The sequence below is a fragment of the Trachypithecus francoisi genome, unplaced genomic scaffold (assembly GCF_009764315.1).
Source record: "Trachypithecus francoisi isolate TF-2019V2 unplaced genomic scaffold, Tfra_2.0 Lachesis_group11, whole genome shotgun sequence".
NCBI classification, from domain to species: Eukaryota; Metazoa; Chordata; class Mammalia; order Primates; family Cercopithecidae; genus Trachypithecus; species Trachypithecus francoisi.
Window position 1 is genome coordinate 10,791,174 of NW_022681456.1, and position 17,690 is coordinate 10,808,863.

At 45.6% G+C, this 17,690-nt stretch overlaps 1 protein-coding gene across 6 annotated transcripts in view; it reads left to right on the plus strand.

Moving 5' to 3' along the window:
- ZCCHC8 (zinc finger CCHC-type containing 8) overlaps nt 1-12,521 on the plus strand; it is a 37,400-nt gene extending 24,879 nt beyond the window's left edge. For 4 of the 6 annotated variants that reach the window (XM_033220279.1, XM_033220281.1, XM_033220283.1 and 1 more), the window contains 5 exons: nt 65-207; nt 1,400-1,521; nt 3,705-3,791; nt 4,035-4,152; nt 9,834-12,521. In XM_033220279.1, the coding sequence (XP_033076170.1) occupies nt 65-207; nt 1,400-1,521; nt 3,705-3,791; nt 4,035-4,152; nt 9,834-10,612 (1,249 nt within the window). In that variant the 3' untranslated portion in view covers nt 10,613-12,521. The remainder of the gene's footprint in view (nt 1-64; nt 208-1,399; nt 1,522-3,704; nt 3,792-4,034; nt 4,153-9,833) is intronic. The other 2 variants (XM_033220280.1, XM_033220282.1) reach the window with 1 other exon arrangement.
- Nucleotides 12,522-17,690: the final 5,169 nt, after the last annotated feature.

A 17,690-nucleotide genomic window follows, 5' to 3' on the forward strand; every position in this document is an offset into this window, starting at 1 on the left:
TTATGTATGTGTTTTCATGCAAACAAGAATTCATTGTTTTTCTTCCTCCTTTATTTTTACTTAGTGAGGAACTTCAAGATGCACTAGGTGTGACAGACAAGAGTCTTCCACCTTTTATCTATCGGATGCGCCAGCTAGGGTACCCACCAGGGTGGCTCAAAGAGGCTGAATTGGAGAATTCGGGGCTTGCACTGTATGATGGAAAAGGTATAGTATCTTAAGTTAGAGAAGTCACCTTAAGTGTTTCCCTTTTTTTTTTTTTATTAAAGAATCAACAAAATATGATAGGAATGGCTGACTTCTTTAATGTGTGCTAACTAAAAAATATCATGATGATATTTCCTTGGTAAATTTTACAAGGAAGGAACTAAAATTTCAGTGAGTTCATAGATTATCTGATGGTTTTCTGGGCTTGCTCAGGTACTATCTAGGCCAGAGTATCACCTCTCCAGCCAGTCCTCATAAGCTCTTACCTTTCTCAGTAATAATAACAGATGCCAGGAGACCTGTAAAATGTGAAATATAGAAAACCTCTAATAGTCTAGAACTTCTCTCCTAGATACCTACTATAGAAAGATACACATATGCAAAATAAACTGTATGTATACAAGAATCTTTTTGTATCATTGAATATGATAGTGAAAAATCTAAGACAACATTAAGGCCCTAAAGAAAAATGGTTAAATAAATTGGTAGTTCTGAGCTGTGGACTCCCTGCAACATATGAAGAGTGGGAATAAATCTGTATGAGCTGACATGGCAAAATCTTTGTGCAATATTGAGTTTTTAAAAAGCAGGTTTCAGCTGGGCGCAGTGACTCATGGCCGTAATCCCAGGATTTTAGAAGGCCGAGGTGGATGGATCACTTGAGGTCAGGAGTTCAAGACCAGCCTGGCCAAGATGGTGAAACCTGGTCTCTACTAAAAATACAAAAATTAGCCAAGCATGGTGGCGGGCGCCTGTAATCCCAGCTACTTGGGAGGCTGAGGCAGTGGGTAGATCGCCTGAGCTCAGGAGTTTGAGACCAGCCTGGGCAACATGGTGAAACCCTGTCTGTACTAAAAATACACAGCCTACCCTGGTGTGGTTGTGCATGTGTGTAGAACCAGCTATTCAGGAGGCTGACATGGGAGGATCACTTGAGCCTGAGAGGCAGAAGCTATAGTGAGCCAACATAGTGCCACTACACTCCAGTCTGGGTGACAAAGCAAGACCGTTTCTCAAAAAAAAAAAAAAAATTCTGTCCTAATGGTTAAGAAAAATTACGATTAAAATTGAAAGCCATTTCAAAACTAATTATGTTGCCATGAGTATAAGCACTTTCCAGGTGTACTTTTGGTCTGGGGAGGGATATGTATTGACATTTAGCAATATTAACACTTTTTATGGTCTGTAATAGATAGCACTGATGGGGAAACAGAAGTTGGAGAAATACAACAGAATAAAAGTGTCACTTATGATCTCTCAAAATTGGTCAACTATCCTGGTTTTAATATATCTACTCCCAGAGGAATTCCAGATGTAAGTATATTTATTTTTTTAAATTATCGTGTGACGTGATATTATGTTAAAGATTGGTCAGAATATTAACTTGTTGGCTAGGCATGGTGGCTCACACCTGTAATCCCAACACTTTGCGAGTCCGAGGCAAGATGATCGCTTGAGCCCCAGAGTTCGAGACCAGCCTGGGCAACATAGCAAGACTTTGTCCCTACAAAAAAATTTAAAAACTAGCCAAGGGTGGCGGCACATGCCTGTAGTCCTGGCTATTAGGGAGGCTGGGGTGGGAGGATTGCAGATGTTACAGTGAGGTGAGATCACACAAGACCCTGACTCAAAAAATAATTACTTAATTCATATACACATACAAACTTATATAGTAGTTACTATTTAAAGGAATAAATGTGTTGTTTACTTTTTTTTTTTGAGATTGCGTCTCACTCTATCGGCCAGGCTGGGGTGCAGTGGTGCGATCTTGGCTCACTGCAACCTCTGTCTTCCGGGTTCACACCATTCTCCTGCCTCAGCCTCCCGAGTAGCTGGGACTACAGGCGCCCGCCACCACGCCCGGCTAGTTTTTTGTATTTTTAGTAGAGACGGGGTTTCACCATGTTAACCAGGATGGTCTCGATCTCTTGACCTCGTGATCCACACGCCTTGGCCTCCCAAAGTGCTGGGATAACAGGCGTGAGCCACCGCACCTGGCTACTTGTTTACATTTTTAATTTCCTTTATAGAATCTTGCTAGAATCTTAATTGAAGTCTTATATTCATCAACAGCAGTTTTCTCTGATTTTGTGCCCTCAGAAAGGGAGCCAGAATAGATTGGTTAGAGTCTCTAAATCTAAAACTACTCTAACATTTTAAAAGTTTTTAACAATATGGATTGTTCTGAGAGTATTATATATTTTACAGAATTAACCTAGGAAATAAGTTTCTATCTATAATAAATCTAAATATACTATAACTCTTTTTCCTGTTTATTCTTGCCTTTTTTCCCCTCAAAGTAAAATTTCTCATTTTGTATATGAATGGTTTTTCCACACTTAACTCTTTTCCAGCTTCCATCTTAGGTCTCAAGATTCAACAATGAACTGTTGTACTGTTTTATTTAAAAAGTGTATTGTTGGCCGGGCGCAGTGGCCCATGCCTATAATCCCAGCACTTTGGGAGGCCAAGGCGGGTGGATCACTTGAGCTCAGGAGTTTGAGACCAGCCTGGCCAATATGGCAAAATCCCATCTCTACTAAAAATATAAAAATTAGCTGGGTGTGGTGGCAGGCACCTGTAATCCCAGCTACTCAGGAGGGTGAGGCAGAAGAATCGCTTGAACCCAGGAGGTGGAGGTTGCAGTGAGCTGAGATCACGCCATTGCACTTTAGTCTGGATGATGAAAGCAAAACTCCATCTCAAAAAAACATAAAAATAAAAAGTGTGTTCTTAGGAACTGGACAGTAGGGAAACAGCCAAAGACTTGAGGTTAAGAGTGTAGTGAGCAGATAGAAAGTTGTCAATCACACAAGACTGTAATTCATTACGGGCAGAAGTGCATGATACAAACCATCAGTGCTTCTGGAAGCCAGTGCAACTTCCAGTCTACTTCACAGTCCCCTGGGAATACTCGTTAGAAATGTACATTCTTGAGTCCCATCCTTAGACTTAACTGATTCAAACCCTGGAACCTCTGTTTCACAAGAGTTCCATGGGATTGTTACTGAGAACCACTGTTGAATGTGCGATTGGAGAGGAGAGAGAAATAAGTGGTATGGAATCTTTAAAGATGAGTGCTGTATTTGGAAAGAGAAAGAGCAGAAGATAGAAAACTCATGAGTAAGTGTGTTAGGAGAAGTGGGCTATGAACGGCCCTGTTAGCAGTGCCAGTGCTTGATGGGAGAGAGACTGGAGCCTGGGAGGCCCCATAGCAGTCACTCCTGCCTACATCTTCTGCTTGTGGTATGTAGAACCTTTTCTGGCCAAGTGATTGTGTCAGGTAGTCTTTTAGTATTCAGTCTTAATTATGTTGCAGGCAGGTTTAGTTTTCCTTCAACACATCGTTATTTTCCGTAATTCCCAATAAAGGAAAAGTAACATAAGAAGGAAAAATGTAATTTGAGATCTCCACTGTACCTCCTTTGAGCAAAATCTCAAAACATGACATTTTCCAAATACATGGTTTTTTTTTTTTCTTCTCTTTTCATTATTAGGAATGGAGGATCTTTGGTTCCATACCAATGCAGGCATGTCAGCAGAAGGATGTGTTTGCCAATTACCTTACTTCTAACTTCCAAGCGGTAAATCGATTTTAAGGGTGTGCTCTATAAAATGTTGTTGTGTCTGTGAGATTTTGTAATTTATTAGCATATTACAGTCTTTTCTTGCTTTATTATCTTGACAAACCAAAAGGAAAACAGTGGCGAAATTCACCAGTTACCTAGACTTATCTCCAGATTGCTTTTCTACATCATTTTAAGTGAAGGGATGGAGTTTAATTGTCTACCCCACCTAACTTGTGTTTGGTTTGGTTGCTCCTTTAGCCAGGTTTGAAGTCTGGCAGCAAGAGGTCTTCATCTCACTCTAGCCCAGGTAGTCCAAAGAAACAGAAGAAGGAAAGCAACTCAGCAGGATCCCCGGCCGACATGGAGCTCGATTCGGGTAGGTTTCATCTATGGCTCTGATTTCTCTTTTTTTCCTCTTTTTTTTTTTTTTTTTGAGACAGAGTCTCGCTCTTTCGCGAAGGCTGGAGTACAGTGGCGCGATCTCGGCTCACTGCAACCTCCGCCTCCCGTGTTCATGCCATTCTCCTGCCTCAGCCTCCCTAGTAGCTGGGACTACAGGTGCCCGCCACCACGCCAGGCTAATTTTTAGTAGAGACAGGGTTTCACCATGTTAGCTAGGATGGTCTTGATCTCCTGACCTCGTGATCCACCCGCCTTGGCCTCCCAAAGTGCTGGGATTACAGACATGAGCCACTGCGCCCGGCCTGTAGCTTTGATTTCATCAAGAAGCTATGACACATTTATATGCTCCTGAATTCCGTAAGAAAGGGGAAGCTCCTTCGTGAGCACTGTCTAAAGAGTAAATCTTTATTTTGTTCTTGGAGAGCAAAGCATCAGTGCTGTCCATGATAAAAGCTGAATTGGGCCGGGCGCGGTGGCTCAAGCCTGTAATCCCAGCACTTTGGGAGGCCGAGACGGGCGGATCATGAGGTCAGGAGATCGAGACCATCCTGGCTAACACGGTGAAATCCCATCTCTACTAAAAAATACAAAAAGCTAGCCGGACGAAGTGGTGGGCGCCTGTAGTCCCAGTTACTCGGGAGGCTGAGGCAGGAGAATGGCGTAAACCCGGGAGGCGGAGCTTGCAGTGAGCTGAGATCCGGCCACTGCACTCCAGCCTGGGCAACAGAGCAAGACTCCATCTCAAAAAAAAAAAAAAAAGCTGAATTGGAAGCCAGAGCTTGGTATGAGAGCTAGATGGGCCAGCTGGCTGCATTCCTGAATTAGGGGAGTTCCTTTTTTTTTTTTTTTTCCTTTTTGTGTAGAATGGGGTCTCACTGTGTTGCCCAGGCAGGTCTCAAACTCCCATGCTCAAGCAGTGTTCCTGCCTTTGCTTCCCTAAGTGCTGGGATTATAGGTGTGAGCCACAGTGCCTGACCCATTCCTGGATTAGCAGACCCACCCAGTCTCAACAGTGCTGCATCCAGACTGGCCCCTTTGATCCGGCCAGTGTTCTGAGACAGGCAGTGGAACGTGTGTACCCTTCTGGCAGCTTGCTCCCAAGAGGAAGAAGAGCAAAGCTGAGCCAAGCTTTCCCAGTTACTCTCTCCAGTAGTATTAATCCAGTAGATCACTTCTCCACCCAAGAAAGACAGGTCATCAGGAAAATGTGCCTTCCCAGAACGTAAAGTAGGACAAAGGGCTTGCTCTCTGAGCTTTCCCTACTTTTTTTTTTTTTTTTTTTTTTGAGGCAGAGTCTTGCCGGTTACCCTGGCTGGAGTTCAGTGGCACAATCTCGGCCTACTGCAAGCTCTGCCTCCTGGGTTCAAGTAATTCTTCTGTCCCAGCCTCCCAAGTAGCCAGACTACAGACATGCACCACCACACCCGGCTAATTTTTGTATTTTTAGTAGAAATGGGGTTTTGCTGGCCGGGCGCGGTGGCTCACACCTGTAATCTCAGCACTTTGGGAGGCCGAGGCAGGTAGATCACCTGAGGTCAGAAGTTCAAGACCAGCCTGACCAACATAGTGAAACCCTGTCTCTACTAAAAATACAAAAATTAACTGGGCATGGTGGCACCTGCCTGTAATCCCAGCTACTTGGGAGGCTGAGGCAGGAGAATCACTTGAACCCAGGAGGCGGAGGTCGCAGTGAGCCAAGATCGCACCACTGCACTCCAGCCTGGGGAATAGAGCGAGACTCCATTTCAAAATTAAAAAAAAAAAAAAGATGTGATGTGAACATGTAAGTTGTCCCAAATTTGATTGTGAAGCCCTGTTTTCCTTCGTTTAAAAACAAACAAACAAAAAAAAATCATGAATTAGGCCGGGCGCGGTGGCTCAAGCCTGTAATCCCAGCACTTTGGGAGGCCGAGACGGGTGGATCACGAGGTCAGGAGATCGAGAACATCCTGGCTAACACGGTGAAACCCCGTCTCTACTAAAAAAATACAAAAAAACTAGCCGGGTGCGGTGGCGGGCGCCTGTAGTCCCAGCTACTCGGGAGGCTGAGGCAGGAGAATGGCGTGAACCCGGGAGGCGGAGCTTGCAGTGAGCTGAGATCCGGCCACTGCACTCCAGCCTGGGTGACAGAGCGAGACTCCATCTCAAAAACAAAAAAAAAATCATGAATTAAATTCCTTTAAAGTTCAAAGGGATTAAATCCTCACATCAAATTCTTTTGCACAAAGTGACTTCAAAGTTCAGAATAAAAGCGCTCAAATTATTTCCCCTAAGTTTTTTTTTTTTTTTTTTTTTTTTTTTTTTGAGACGGAGTCTCGCTCTGTCGCCCGGGCTGGAGTGCAGTGGCCGGATCTCAGCTCACTGCAAGCTCCGCCTCCCGGGTTTACGCCATTCTCTCGCCTCAGCCTCCCGAGTAGCTGGGACTACAGGCGCCCGCCATCTCGCCCGGCTAATTTTTTGTATATTTTAGTAGAGACGGGGTTTCACCGTGTTAGCCAGGATGGTCTCGATCTCCTGACCTCGTGATCCGCCCGTCTCGGCCTCCCAAAGTGCTGGGATTACAGGCTTGAGCCACCGCGCCCGGCCTCCCCTAAGTTTTTGTTTGTTTGTTTGTTTCGGGTTTTTTTTTCCAGACAGAGTTTTGCTGTCGCCCAGGCTGGAGTACAGTGGCGCAGTCTTGGCTCACTGCAACCTCTGTCTCTCGGGTTCAAGCGATTCTCCTGCCTCAGCCTCCCAAGTACCTGGGATTACAGGTGCCCACCACCACGCCTGGCTAATTTTATATTTTTAGTAGAGATAGGGTTTCTCCATGTTGGCCAAGCTGGTCTCGAACTCCTGACCTCAGGTGAACCGCCCGCCTCCGCCTCCCAAAGTGCTGGGATTATAGGTGTGAGCCACAGCACTGGCCCATGGTTGTCATTTTTTGAAGTTTGGGGATTTGTGGTGGTGGCACCCCTGTCACCAGGGCCGCCCACTTCTGTGTAGGCATTTTCAGCTTTGTGCTAGGGGCTCTTTCCTCTTTTTTTTTTTTTTTTTGAGACAGGGTCTGGCTTGGTTGCCCAGGCTGGAGTGCAGTGGTACGATCATGGCTCACTGCAGCCTCAGACTCCTGGGATCAAGCAGTCCTCCCACCTCAGCCTCCCATGTAGTTGAAACCATAGGCATGCGCCACCAAACCCAGCTAATTTTTGTATGTTTTGTAGAGACCGAGGTCTTACTTTGTTGCCCAGGCTGGTCTTGAACTCCTGAGTTTAAGCAGTCCGCCTGCCTCAGCCTCCCAATGTTACTGGCATGAGCCACCATGCTGGGCCGTGAGTTGACTTCTAAGTGAGAGTGTGTTATTCTCCCCACAAATCTTATTGTCTATAGAATAAAGTTCAGATGCCCTACTAGACCCTGAGGACAGAAAGCTTAATAAGATAGTATTGCTGCCCTAGTTACCACTCTCTGTCACCTCGGGATTGCAGATGTGTAAACATCATTCTCATATAAATGTGGTGGCCCACAGTGATACCTAAGAACAATAGTATTACATATTGCTGCCACAGAGCAGGTTCCAGACTGTAATGGTGACACAGAGGAAAAACAGCATCTGTGCTGAATGAAGTCATAGGGTAACTCTGAACTGCTTGTTGAGGGAAGAATGCAGAGATTTACCAAGGAAATGAGGAGGAGGGCGTTTGAGACAGTGGGAAGTGCAGATGCAGGATAGTGAAACTTCACAGCACATCAGGCCAGCAGCAGGGTGACAGCTGGAGTTTGAGCCAGGCAGTAGGAGGTGACATGATGGAAGCAGGGAAACTGTATCCTAGAGGGCCATGGAGGAAGATTGGACTTCGTCCTGTGAGGTCTGGGCAGGCACTGAAGGGTTTCCAGTGGAGATGGGAAGGGTTATAGGGCCAGACTTGTGATGAGTCTGGCAGCGGTTTGGAGGACAGACACAAGGAAGATGAATCCAGAGGTCGGAGTGATTCTGATGTTCTTGGCAAATGGTAATGGGCCTGAAGCAAGGTAGCAGCTATGACAGCCAGCAGGAGAGCATGCACCCCAAAGAGCCAAAGACCTGGGGGATGGATGGAAGGAAAGAGAGTACTCTCAGATGACAAGCAGATCCACTGGTGGTGCCATTAGTGAGAATAGCAGATGGGAGAATAGTCCTCATTTTAGGAAGAGATCATTTGTTTTGAACAGGTTGTGTCTGTGGGACGTATAGGTGATGATAGTGGGCAGTTAGATAGGTGAACCTACAGTTCAGGCGAGCAGTCTAGATTAGAGATAAGAATTGGGGGCCAGGCACAGTGGCTCACGCCTGTAATCTCAGCACTTTGGGAGGCCGAGGTGGGCGGATCACTTGAGGTGAGGAGTTTGAAACCAGCCTGGCCCACATGGTGAAACCCCATCTCTACTAAAAATACAAAAAATTTAGCCAAACATGTTGGCGTACGCTGTAATCCCAGCTACTTGAGAGGATGAGGCAGGAGAACTGCTTGATCCGGGAGGCAGAGGTTGCAGCCAGCTGACATCACACCACTGCACTCCAGCCTGGGCAACAGAGCAAGACTCCGCCTCAAAAAAAAAAGAAGAATTGGGGAATTAGGCCGGGCACTCACGCCTATAATCCCAGCACTTTGGGAGGCCAAGGCAGGTGGATCACCTGAGGTCAGGAGTTCGAGACCAGCCTGGCCAACATGTTGAAACCTCGTCTCTACTAAAAATACAAAAATTGGCCGGGCGCGGTGGCTCAAGCCTGTAATCCCAGCACTTTGGGAGGCCGAGACGGGCGGATCACGAGGTCAGGAGATCGAGACCATCCTGGCTAACACGGTGAAACCCCGTCTCTACTAAAAAATACAAAAAAACTAGCCGGGCGAGGTGGCGGGCGCCTGTAGTCCCAGCTACTCGGGAGGCTGAGGCAGGAGAATGGCGTGAACCCGGGAGGCGGAGCTTGTAGTGAGCTGAGATCCGGCCACTGCACTCCAGCCTGGGCGACAGAGCGAGACTCCGTCTCAAAAAAAAAAAAAAATACAAAAATTTGCCAGGCGTAGTGGCGCACAACTGTAATCCCAGCTACTCGGGAGGCTGAGGCAGGAGAATCACTTGACCGGGAGGCAGGGGATGCAGTGAGCTGAGATTGTGCCACTGCACTCCAGCCTGGGAGACAGAGCAAGACACTGTCTCAAAAAAAAAAAAAAGAAAAAGCTAGGAAATAACCCAAGGTATACTCTTGCCTTGCCCCTCACTTCCTCCCCATTAGCTTTCCATCCACTCAGTAGCCAGCCTGCACCTCCGGTCAAATTTCCTGCTGCATTCTGCCACGAATTTTTGGGTAGAGCGTACTACCTTGAAATTCTGAAGTCTCCATGCAATTGCTCATATTTCCTCAATCTAAAACGATGCACACAGCACAGAAATGGATCTCCCGAGGGATATCCTCTAGCACCAGAAGAACCTGACAGGTCTCCCTGCAGATCTTTTCAGGTGGACTGAGGACACCAGGTGATGGTCATGGCACCTGAGAATCCAGAATGTCCCGCCTCTTAAGCCAGTTATTTTTGGCCATTGAATATCTGGATACACCTGAGATCAAATAACAAATTTTAGTAAAACCAAATGCTATTACAAGTTCTAAAGTATCTCTTAACTTTCTTACTTCAGATGTGGAGGTACCACATGGTTCTCTGAGCAGCGAAACTTTCCAGTTTCAACCACCATTACCTCCTGACACTCCTCCACTCCCCCGGGGGACTCCTCCGCCCGTCTTCACCCCTCCACTCCCCAAGGGCACCCCGCCACAGACTCCCAGTGACTCACCCCAGACCAGAACAGCATCTGGAGCTGTGGATGAGGACGCACTGACTCTAGAGGAACTTGAAGAACAGCAGAGGCGGATCTGGGCAGCTCTCGAGCAGACCGAGAGTGTAAACAGCGACTCTGACATTCCTGTGGACACACCTTTAACTGGGAATTCCGTTGCCTCATCACCTTGTCCAAATGAGCTGGACCTCCCTGTCCCAGAGGGAAAAACATCTGAAAAGCAGACGCTGGATGAGCCTGAGGTACCAGAAATTTTTACAAAGAAGTCAGAAGCTGGACATGCCTCCAGTCCAGATTCTGAGGTGACATCACTTTGTCAGAAGGAAAAGGCAGAGTTGGCTCCAGTAAACCCTGAAGGTGCCCCCCTTGATAATGGCAGTGTCGTACCAGACTGTGACGTCAGCAATGGGGGCAGCCGGAAGCTCTTTCCTGCAGACACCAGTCCTTCAACAGCCACTAAAATTCATAGCCCTATACCTGACATGAGCAAATTTGCAACTGGAATCACGCCATTTGAATTTGAGAATATGGCAGAATCTACTGGAATGTACCTCAGGATAAGAAGCTTGTTAAAGAACTCACCCCGAAACCAGCAGAAAAACAAAAAGGCCTCTGAATAACGGCTTGACTTAGCACTGAGAGCTATTTAATAACTTTGTTCCGTTAATTAGTACTAATTAAGTGGATAGATAGAATGGTTTTCCTGTTTGTACCTCCCATTTTTAAAAATCTATCCAAGGTTCGTGTTCCAAAGTCAAGCCTATTTTAAAGAAAGACTGAGCTCACTAGTTCACTATATTTTATTCTCACTGACAAAACTTGGGGGGAGATGCAAATATGACCTGGTTTAGAGAGAGTTTGTTAAGGTTTATACTATTTTTGGATTGTGACTGTCCGTCGAGAGTGATGGTTTTTATCTGTCTTTTGTACATTGTTTTCCCTTTCTACATTTTGCTAATTATCCTGTATATAAGTTTAATATATCACTTTTTAAAAGAAAAAATTCTACCATTTTGAATTAATGTTTCAACTCCTACAACCAAATGAGAAAAATCAGGGATGAGCAGCTTTATCCCATTTGGGGTATTTTTATAAGTGATTTACATGCGTCAATTTTAGTAGTACTTTTACTTTTTTTGTAACTTCATTCTTCATATATGGTTGCTGTACAGGTATGTTCATCTTTGTGTACAGAGGTTTAATAAATTAGTTTTCATATACATAATCTAAGACTTTGAATACAAAAAAGTAATTCACAGGTAAAACAGTGTATATAACTTTTTTTTTGTTTCGTTTTGTTTTTTGTTTTTTTGAGATGGAGTTTCACTCTTGTTGCCCAGGCTGGAGTGCAATGGAATGATCTCGGCTCACCACAACCTCTGCCTCCCAGGTTTAAGCAATTCTCCTGCCTCAGTCTCCCGAGTAGCTGGGATTACAGGCATATGCCATCATACCCAACTAACTTTGTATTTTTAGTAGAGACAGGGTTTCTCCACGTCGTGTCAGGCTAGTCTTGAACTCCTGACCTCAGGTGATCTGCCCGCCTCAGCCTCCCAAAGTGCTGGGATTACAGGAGTAAGCCACCTCACCTGGCCAGTGTATATAACTTTTAAGTGTAAAAGTAAATTGTTGGCCAGGCGCGGTGGCTCACGCCTGTAATCCTAGCACTTTGGGAGGCCAAGGTGGAAGGATCACCTGAGGTCTGGAGTGCAAGACCAGCCTGGCCAACATGGCAAAACCCCATCTCTACTAAAAATACAAAAATTAGCCAGGTGTGGTGGTACATACCTGTAATCCCAGCTACTTGGGAGGCTGAGGCAGGAGAATCGCTTGAACCTGGGAGGCAGAAGTTGCGGTGAGCTGAGATCCTGCCACTGCACTCCAGCCTGGACAACAAGAGCAAAACTCCGTCTCAAAAAAAAAAAAAAAAAAATTGTAAAAATTAGTGGTAGCAAAACAAAAATAATGATAGGAATTGCAAGTTTGGGTGCTTTCAGTGGATTTCAGCCTTAAATAGAGAAACAGCAGAATTTTTGAAAAGTAATTATTTTGAAAAATGAATGGCATGCAGCTAGCCTTTGTATAATTTTCTAGATTTGAACCCTAACAGTTAAAAATTAAAAATTAGACATAAATATTGCTTTTAATTGTCAGATATATATATAAGATAGAGCTGAAACTGTGGTTTAGGTCTTTCTGTGGAATGCCATTACGTCTTTATGTTAGTCAAGTCCATGAAAATAAATGTTTACGTTGTCTTGAATTGTTAGTCTCAGGCAGTGTTATCCTGCTCGTAGGCCAACAGGGGGAGCAAAATAGAAACATTCCAGATATAGTTTTCATTTTTGAGAACTTGAGTAATCAGATGTACTGTTCTGTAAAGAATAAAGGAAAGGAAAATTATAAAGAGAAATTTCTTTTTAAAGCCCTCACAGAATGTGCTAGAAATAGAATGAAATTTAAAATACTTTTGGTTTCTTTTCCTGTGAGCTTAAGTTCAAAATAAAAGCAATCCTTTACAGTTGTTTACATAGTGTTTTTAACCTGATTTCGCTCAGCATTTCTGTCAGGCAAATCATTATCACCACTTGGATGTAAGGAAAGGGAGGCAGAGAGAGGTTAAAGGAACTTGTCGACATTCCAGAAGTGGTTCTTGAGAGGCAAGTGTTCAACTAAAGATTTGACTATTCCCCACATCACAGCAGTAGTTGTTTAAATGTCCCTTTAAGAAGTATTGCATTAGGCCGGGCGCGGTGGCTCAAGCCTGTAATCCCAGCACTTTGGGAGGCCGAGATGGGCGGATCACGAGGTCAGGAGATCGAGACCATCCTGGCTAACACGGTGAAACCCCGTCTCTACTAAAAAATACAAAAATCTAGCCGGGCGAGGTGGCGGGCGCCTGTAGTCCCAGCTACATGGGAGGCTGAGGCAGGAGAATGGCGTGAACCCGGGAGGCGGAGCTTGCAGTGAGCTGAGATCCGGCCACTGCACTCCAGCCCGGGCGACAGAGCGAGACTCCGTCTCAAAAAAAAAAAAAAAAAAAAAAGAAGTATTGCATTAGTAGAGTCACCTGTGAATACCAGAGGTATCTTAATAGTTACCTCTTTGCCGTCTATCAGACATCATGTTAAGGTATTTTTGTGCATTATCCCATTTTCACAATCACCACATGGGATAGGCATCGTTAACCTCATTGTTTAGAGGATATACACACAGCTAAATACACACATAACTAAAACACACAGCTGATACACAACCTAGTAAATCTAAATCCAGATCTCTCTGACTCCCGTATCTGTGCTCTTAACTGCTGTACTGCATCCTTGTCAAAAGCTCTATAAAAGCACCAATTTTTTTTTTTTTTTTTTTTTTTTGAGGGAGTTTTGCTCTTGTTGCCCAGGCTGGAGTACAATGGCCCGATCTTGGCTCACCACAACCTCCGCCTCCCGGGTTCAAGCGATTCTCCTGCCTCAGCCTCCTGAGTAGCTGGGATCACAGGCATGCGCCACCACGCCCTGCTAATTTTGTATTTTTAGTAGAGACGGGGTTTCTCCATGTTGGTCAGGCTGATCTCGAACCCTTGACCTCGTTATCCGCCCACCTTGGCCTCCCAAAGTGCTGGGATTACAGGCATGAGCCACTGCGCCCGATCTGCAGGTGCCCCATTTTAAAAAGATATTGTTGACTGGGCACGGTGGCTCACGCCTATAATCCCAGCACTTTGGGAAGCTGAGGCGGGCAGATTACCTGAGGTCGGGAGTTCAAGACCAGCCTGACCAACATGGAGAAACCCCGTCTCTACTAAAAATACAAAATTAGCAGGGCGTGGTAGCGCATGCCTGTAATCTCAGCTACTTGGAAGGCTGAGGGAGGAGAATCATTTGAATCCAGGATGCAGAGGTTGCGGTGAGCCAAGATTGCACCATTGCACTCCAGCCTGGGCAACTAGAGCAAAACTCAGTCTCAACAAATAAATTAATTAAAATAATAAAAAAGTATTGTTTGCTGTTTTGGAGTATTGCGAGACTGTTGGGTGGAGGAACAAGTTACTGTTTCAACTTGTCCATACCATGACAGGTTCCAGGTGTGGGTAGATGAGGTAAGAACCAGACACTTGCCCTTCAAGATTGACTTGGAGCAGGGGTGGGGATCTCCTTAATCTTTGCCTTGGATTAAAGGGAATGTAAACTGCAATGCAGGTTGCTAAAACAAGGCCAGCTCTTTGCTGTTGTCTCCTAGAAGCAGGTAAGTGGAAAGAAGGAACTGCCCTTATTAAAATACAAAATGACCTCGTTCTTTTTTCAAAAGATCGCATTTCCTTACATGGTGAAAATACTGTCCACTTTCTACTCACATGAAGCGTCCTCCTGGTTGATTTTATTCTTCAAGTTCTCAGCTGGAATCATTTTGCTCTTCTGTCTTGAATTGTGGTTTTTTACTTTTTTTCTCTCTAGGTAAATCTTTAGAATTCTGTAGATTATCATTAGCAGGCAAAACCAGCAAGGGTGTTGTAACAGCTTTTAGTACCCAAGTTGCTTGTGTCAGAGGCGTTTAAACCAGAGCAACTCCATCTTGTATAGCGGCTGGGTAAAATGAGGCTGAGACCTACTGGGCTGCATTCCTAGATGGTTAGGCGTTCTAATCACAGGATGAGATAGGAGGTCAGCACAAGATACACGTCATAAAGACCTTGCTGATAAAACAGTTTAAAGTAGCCGGCTAAAACCCACCAAAAACCACAATGGCCACGGGAGTGACCTCTGGTTGTCCTCACTGCTACACTCCCATCAGTACCGTGACAGTTTACAAATGCCATGGCGACATTAGGAAGTTACCCTCTCTGGTCTGAAACGGGAAGGCAAGAATAATCCACCTCTTGTTTGGTATATCATCAAGAAACAACCATAAAAATGGGCAACCAGCAGCCTTGGGGCTGCTCTGCCTATGGAATAGCCATTCTTTCCTAATAAACTGGCTTTCACTTCATGGACTTGCCCTGAATTCTTTTTTTTTCTTTTGAGACGGAGTCTCACTCTGTCATCCAGGCTAGAGTGCGGTGGTGCAATCTCGGTTCACTGCAACCTCCGTCTCCCTGATTCAAGCAATTCTGCCTCAGCCTCCCCAACAGCTGGGATTACAGGCACCCGACACCACACCTGGCTAATTTGTGTATTTTTAGCAGACACGAGGCTTCACCATGTTTGCCAGGCTGGTTTAGAACTCCTGACCTCAAGTGATGTGCCTGCCTCACTCTCCCAGTGTTGGGATTACAGGCGTGAGCCACCGTGCCCAGCGTCAAGCTGATTTATAATCTGGGACTGCATCCTATGCACACGTTTCCTCAATACTCAAAGGTTTACTTTTAAAAATGTTCAGTGTAAGCCAGGCACAGTGGCCCACAGAGGCAGGAAGATTGCTTGAGCTCAGGAGTACAGGACAGCCTGGGCAACATAGTGACGCCCCACCTCTACAAAAGTAAAAATAATTTTTATTTTAATAATATTTTCTTCCCAAAGTGCTGGGATTACAACTGTGAACCTCTGTGCCCGACCTGTCATTTCTTTACAAGACCAAAAACAAGGCCGGGCGCGGCGGCTCAAGCCTGTAATCCCAGCACTTTGGGAGGCCGAGACGGGCGGATCACGAGGTCAGGAGATCGAGACCATCCTGGCTAACACGGCGAAACCCCGTCTCTACTAAAAAAAACTACAAAAAAAAAAACTAGCCGGGCGACGTGGCGGCGCTTGTAGTCCCAGCTACCCGGGAGGCTGAGGCAGGAGAATAGCGTGAACCCGGGAGGCGGAGCTTGCAGTGAGCTGAGATCCGGCCACAGCACTCCAGCCTGGGTGACAGAGCGAGACTCCGTCTCAAAAAAAAAAAAAAAAAAAAGACCAAAAACAAAATAAAATATATTTACTCCCGCTTTTTTTTTTCCCAAGACGGAGTCTCACTCTGTCACCCAAGGTGGAGTGCAGTGATGCGATCCACCTCCCAGGTTCAAGCGATTCTCCTGCCTCAGCCTCCTGAGTAGCAGGGATTACAGGCGCCCACCACCACACCCAGCTAATTTTTGTATTTTTAGTAGAGATGGTTTCGCCATGTTGGCCAGGCTGGTCTCGAACTCCTGACCTCAGGTGATCCACCCACCTCGGCCTCCCAAAGTGCTGGGATTACAGGTGTGAGCCACCATGCCTGGCTTTATTTCCCCCTTAATTTTTTTTTTTTTAATTTGAAAAGGAGTAATCTCAGCTACTCCGGAGGCTGAGGCAGGAGAATTGCTTGAACCTGAGAGGTGCAAGTTGCAGTGAGCTGAGATCACGCCACTGCACTCCAGCCTGAGCAACAGAGCAAGACTCCATCTCAAAAAAAAAAAAAAAAAAGAAAGAAGGAAGGAAGGAAAGAAAGAGAAAGGAAGGAAGGAAGGAAGGAAGGAGGAAGGAGGGAAGGAAGGGTCTCACTCTGTTGTCCAGACTAGAGTACTCAACCTCCTGGGCTCAAGCAATCCTCCTACCTCAGCCTCTTAAACAGAGGGCACTAGAGCCATGTGTCACCACACCTGGCTTATGTTAATATTTTTCATAGTGATGGCGTCTCCCTACGTTACCCAGGCTGGCCTTTAACTCCTGGGCTCAGGAGATCCACCCGCCTTAGCCTCCCACAGTGCCGGAATTATAACCATGAGCCACCAGCCCCCACAAAATATTGATTTATTTATTTATGGGATGGAGTCTCGCCCTGTCACCCAGACTGGAGTGCAGTGGTGTCATCTCGGCTCACTGCAACCTCTGCCTCCCAGGTTAAAGCAATTCTCCTGCCTCAGCCTCCCTAGTAGCTGGGACTACAAGTGCATGCCACCACGCCTGGATAATTTTTTTGTATTTTTAGTAGAGATAGGGTTTCACCATGTTGGCCAGACGGGTCTTGAACTCCTGACCTCGTGATCCACCCGCCTCGGCCTCCCAAAGTGCTGGGATTACAGGCGTGAGCTACTGCCCCTGGCCTAAGAAATGTATTTTTTAAACAAAATTTCCTATCAACAATGTGGCTGCATGTGGAATTTTGTAATAGGAGAATTACTGAAAAGGCAAGGGGTGTGGCCCTTACTGAACGCTAACATTCCAGGCAGCTGAGATTGCTCCTTTGTAGGGTGACCTCAGGCCAGAGTGAGTTCTTCACGTTTTCCATCATGGAAGCAAATTCATTAGTCGTAAGTGAGAATGACAAATGAAACTGGATTGGAACAGGTTGTGGGATTGGACCCAGGGCAAATTTCTCACAGGCTTAGAACAAGTTTCCTTCTGTTCCTACCACAGTCCTGATCTTGCATTCTTCAAACCAATTATAACTCTGTTCATTTGTACTGGCCCAGTCTACTAAGTTTTTATTTAGAACATTTGGAGGAATATTGAACACCTACTATATGAGGGTAGTTGAAATCTACCACATAGCAGGCATGTGGTAGGAATAGAATGTTTGCCTACAGCCGTAATTGAAGGAAATGTTAAATTTCCCTGGATTCTATCCAGAAGGTCCATGGACCCCGAGTTAAGAACCTTGCAGCAGGGCTGGATGAGGTGGCTCACGCCTGTAATCCCAATGCTTTGGGAGGCCAAGGCAAGAGGATAGGTTGAGGCCAGTAGTTTGAGACCAGTCTTGGCGACATAGCAAGGTTCGAGACCTGTCTCTACAAAAAATAAA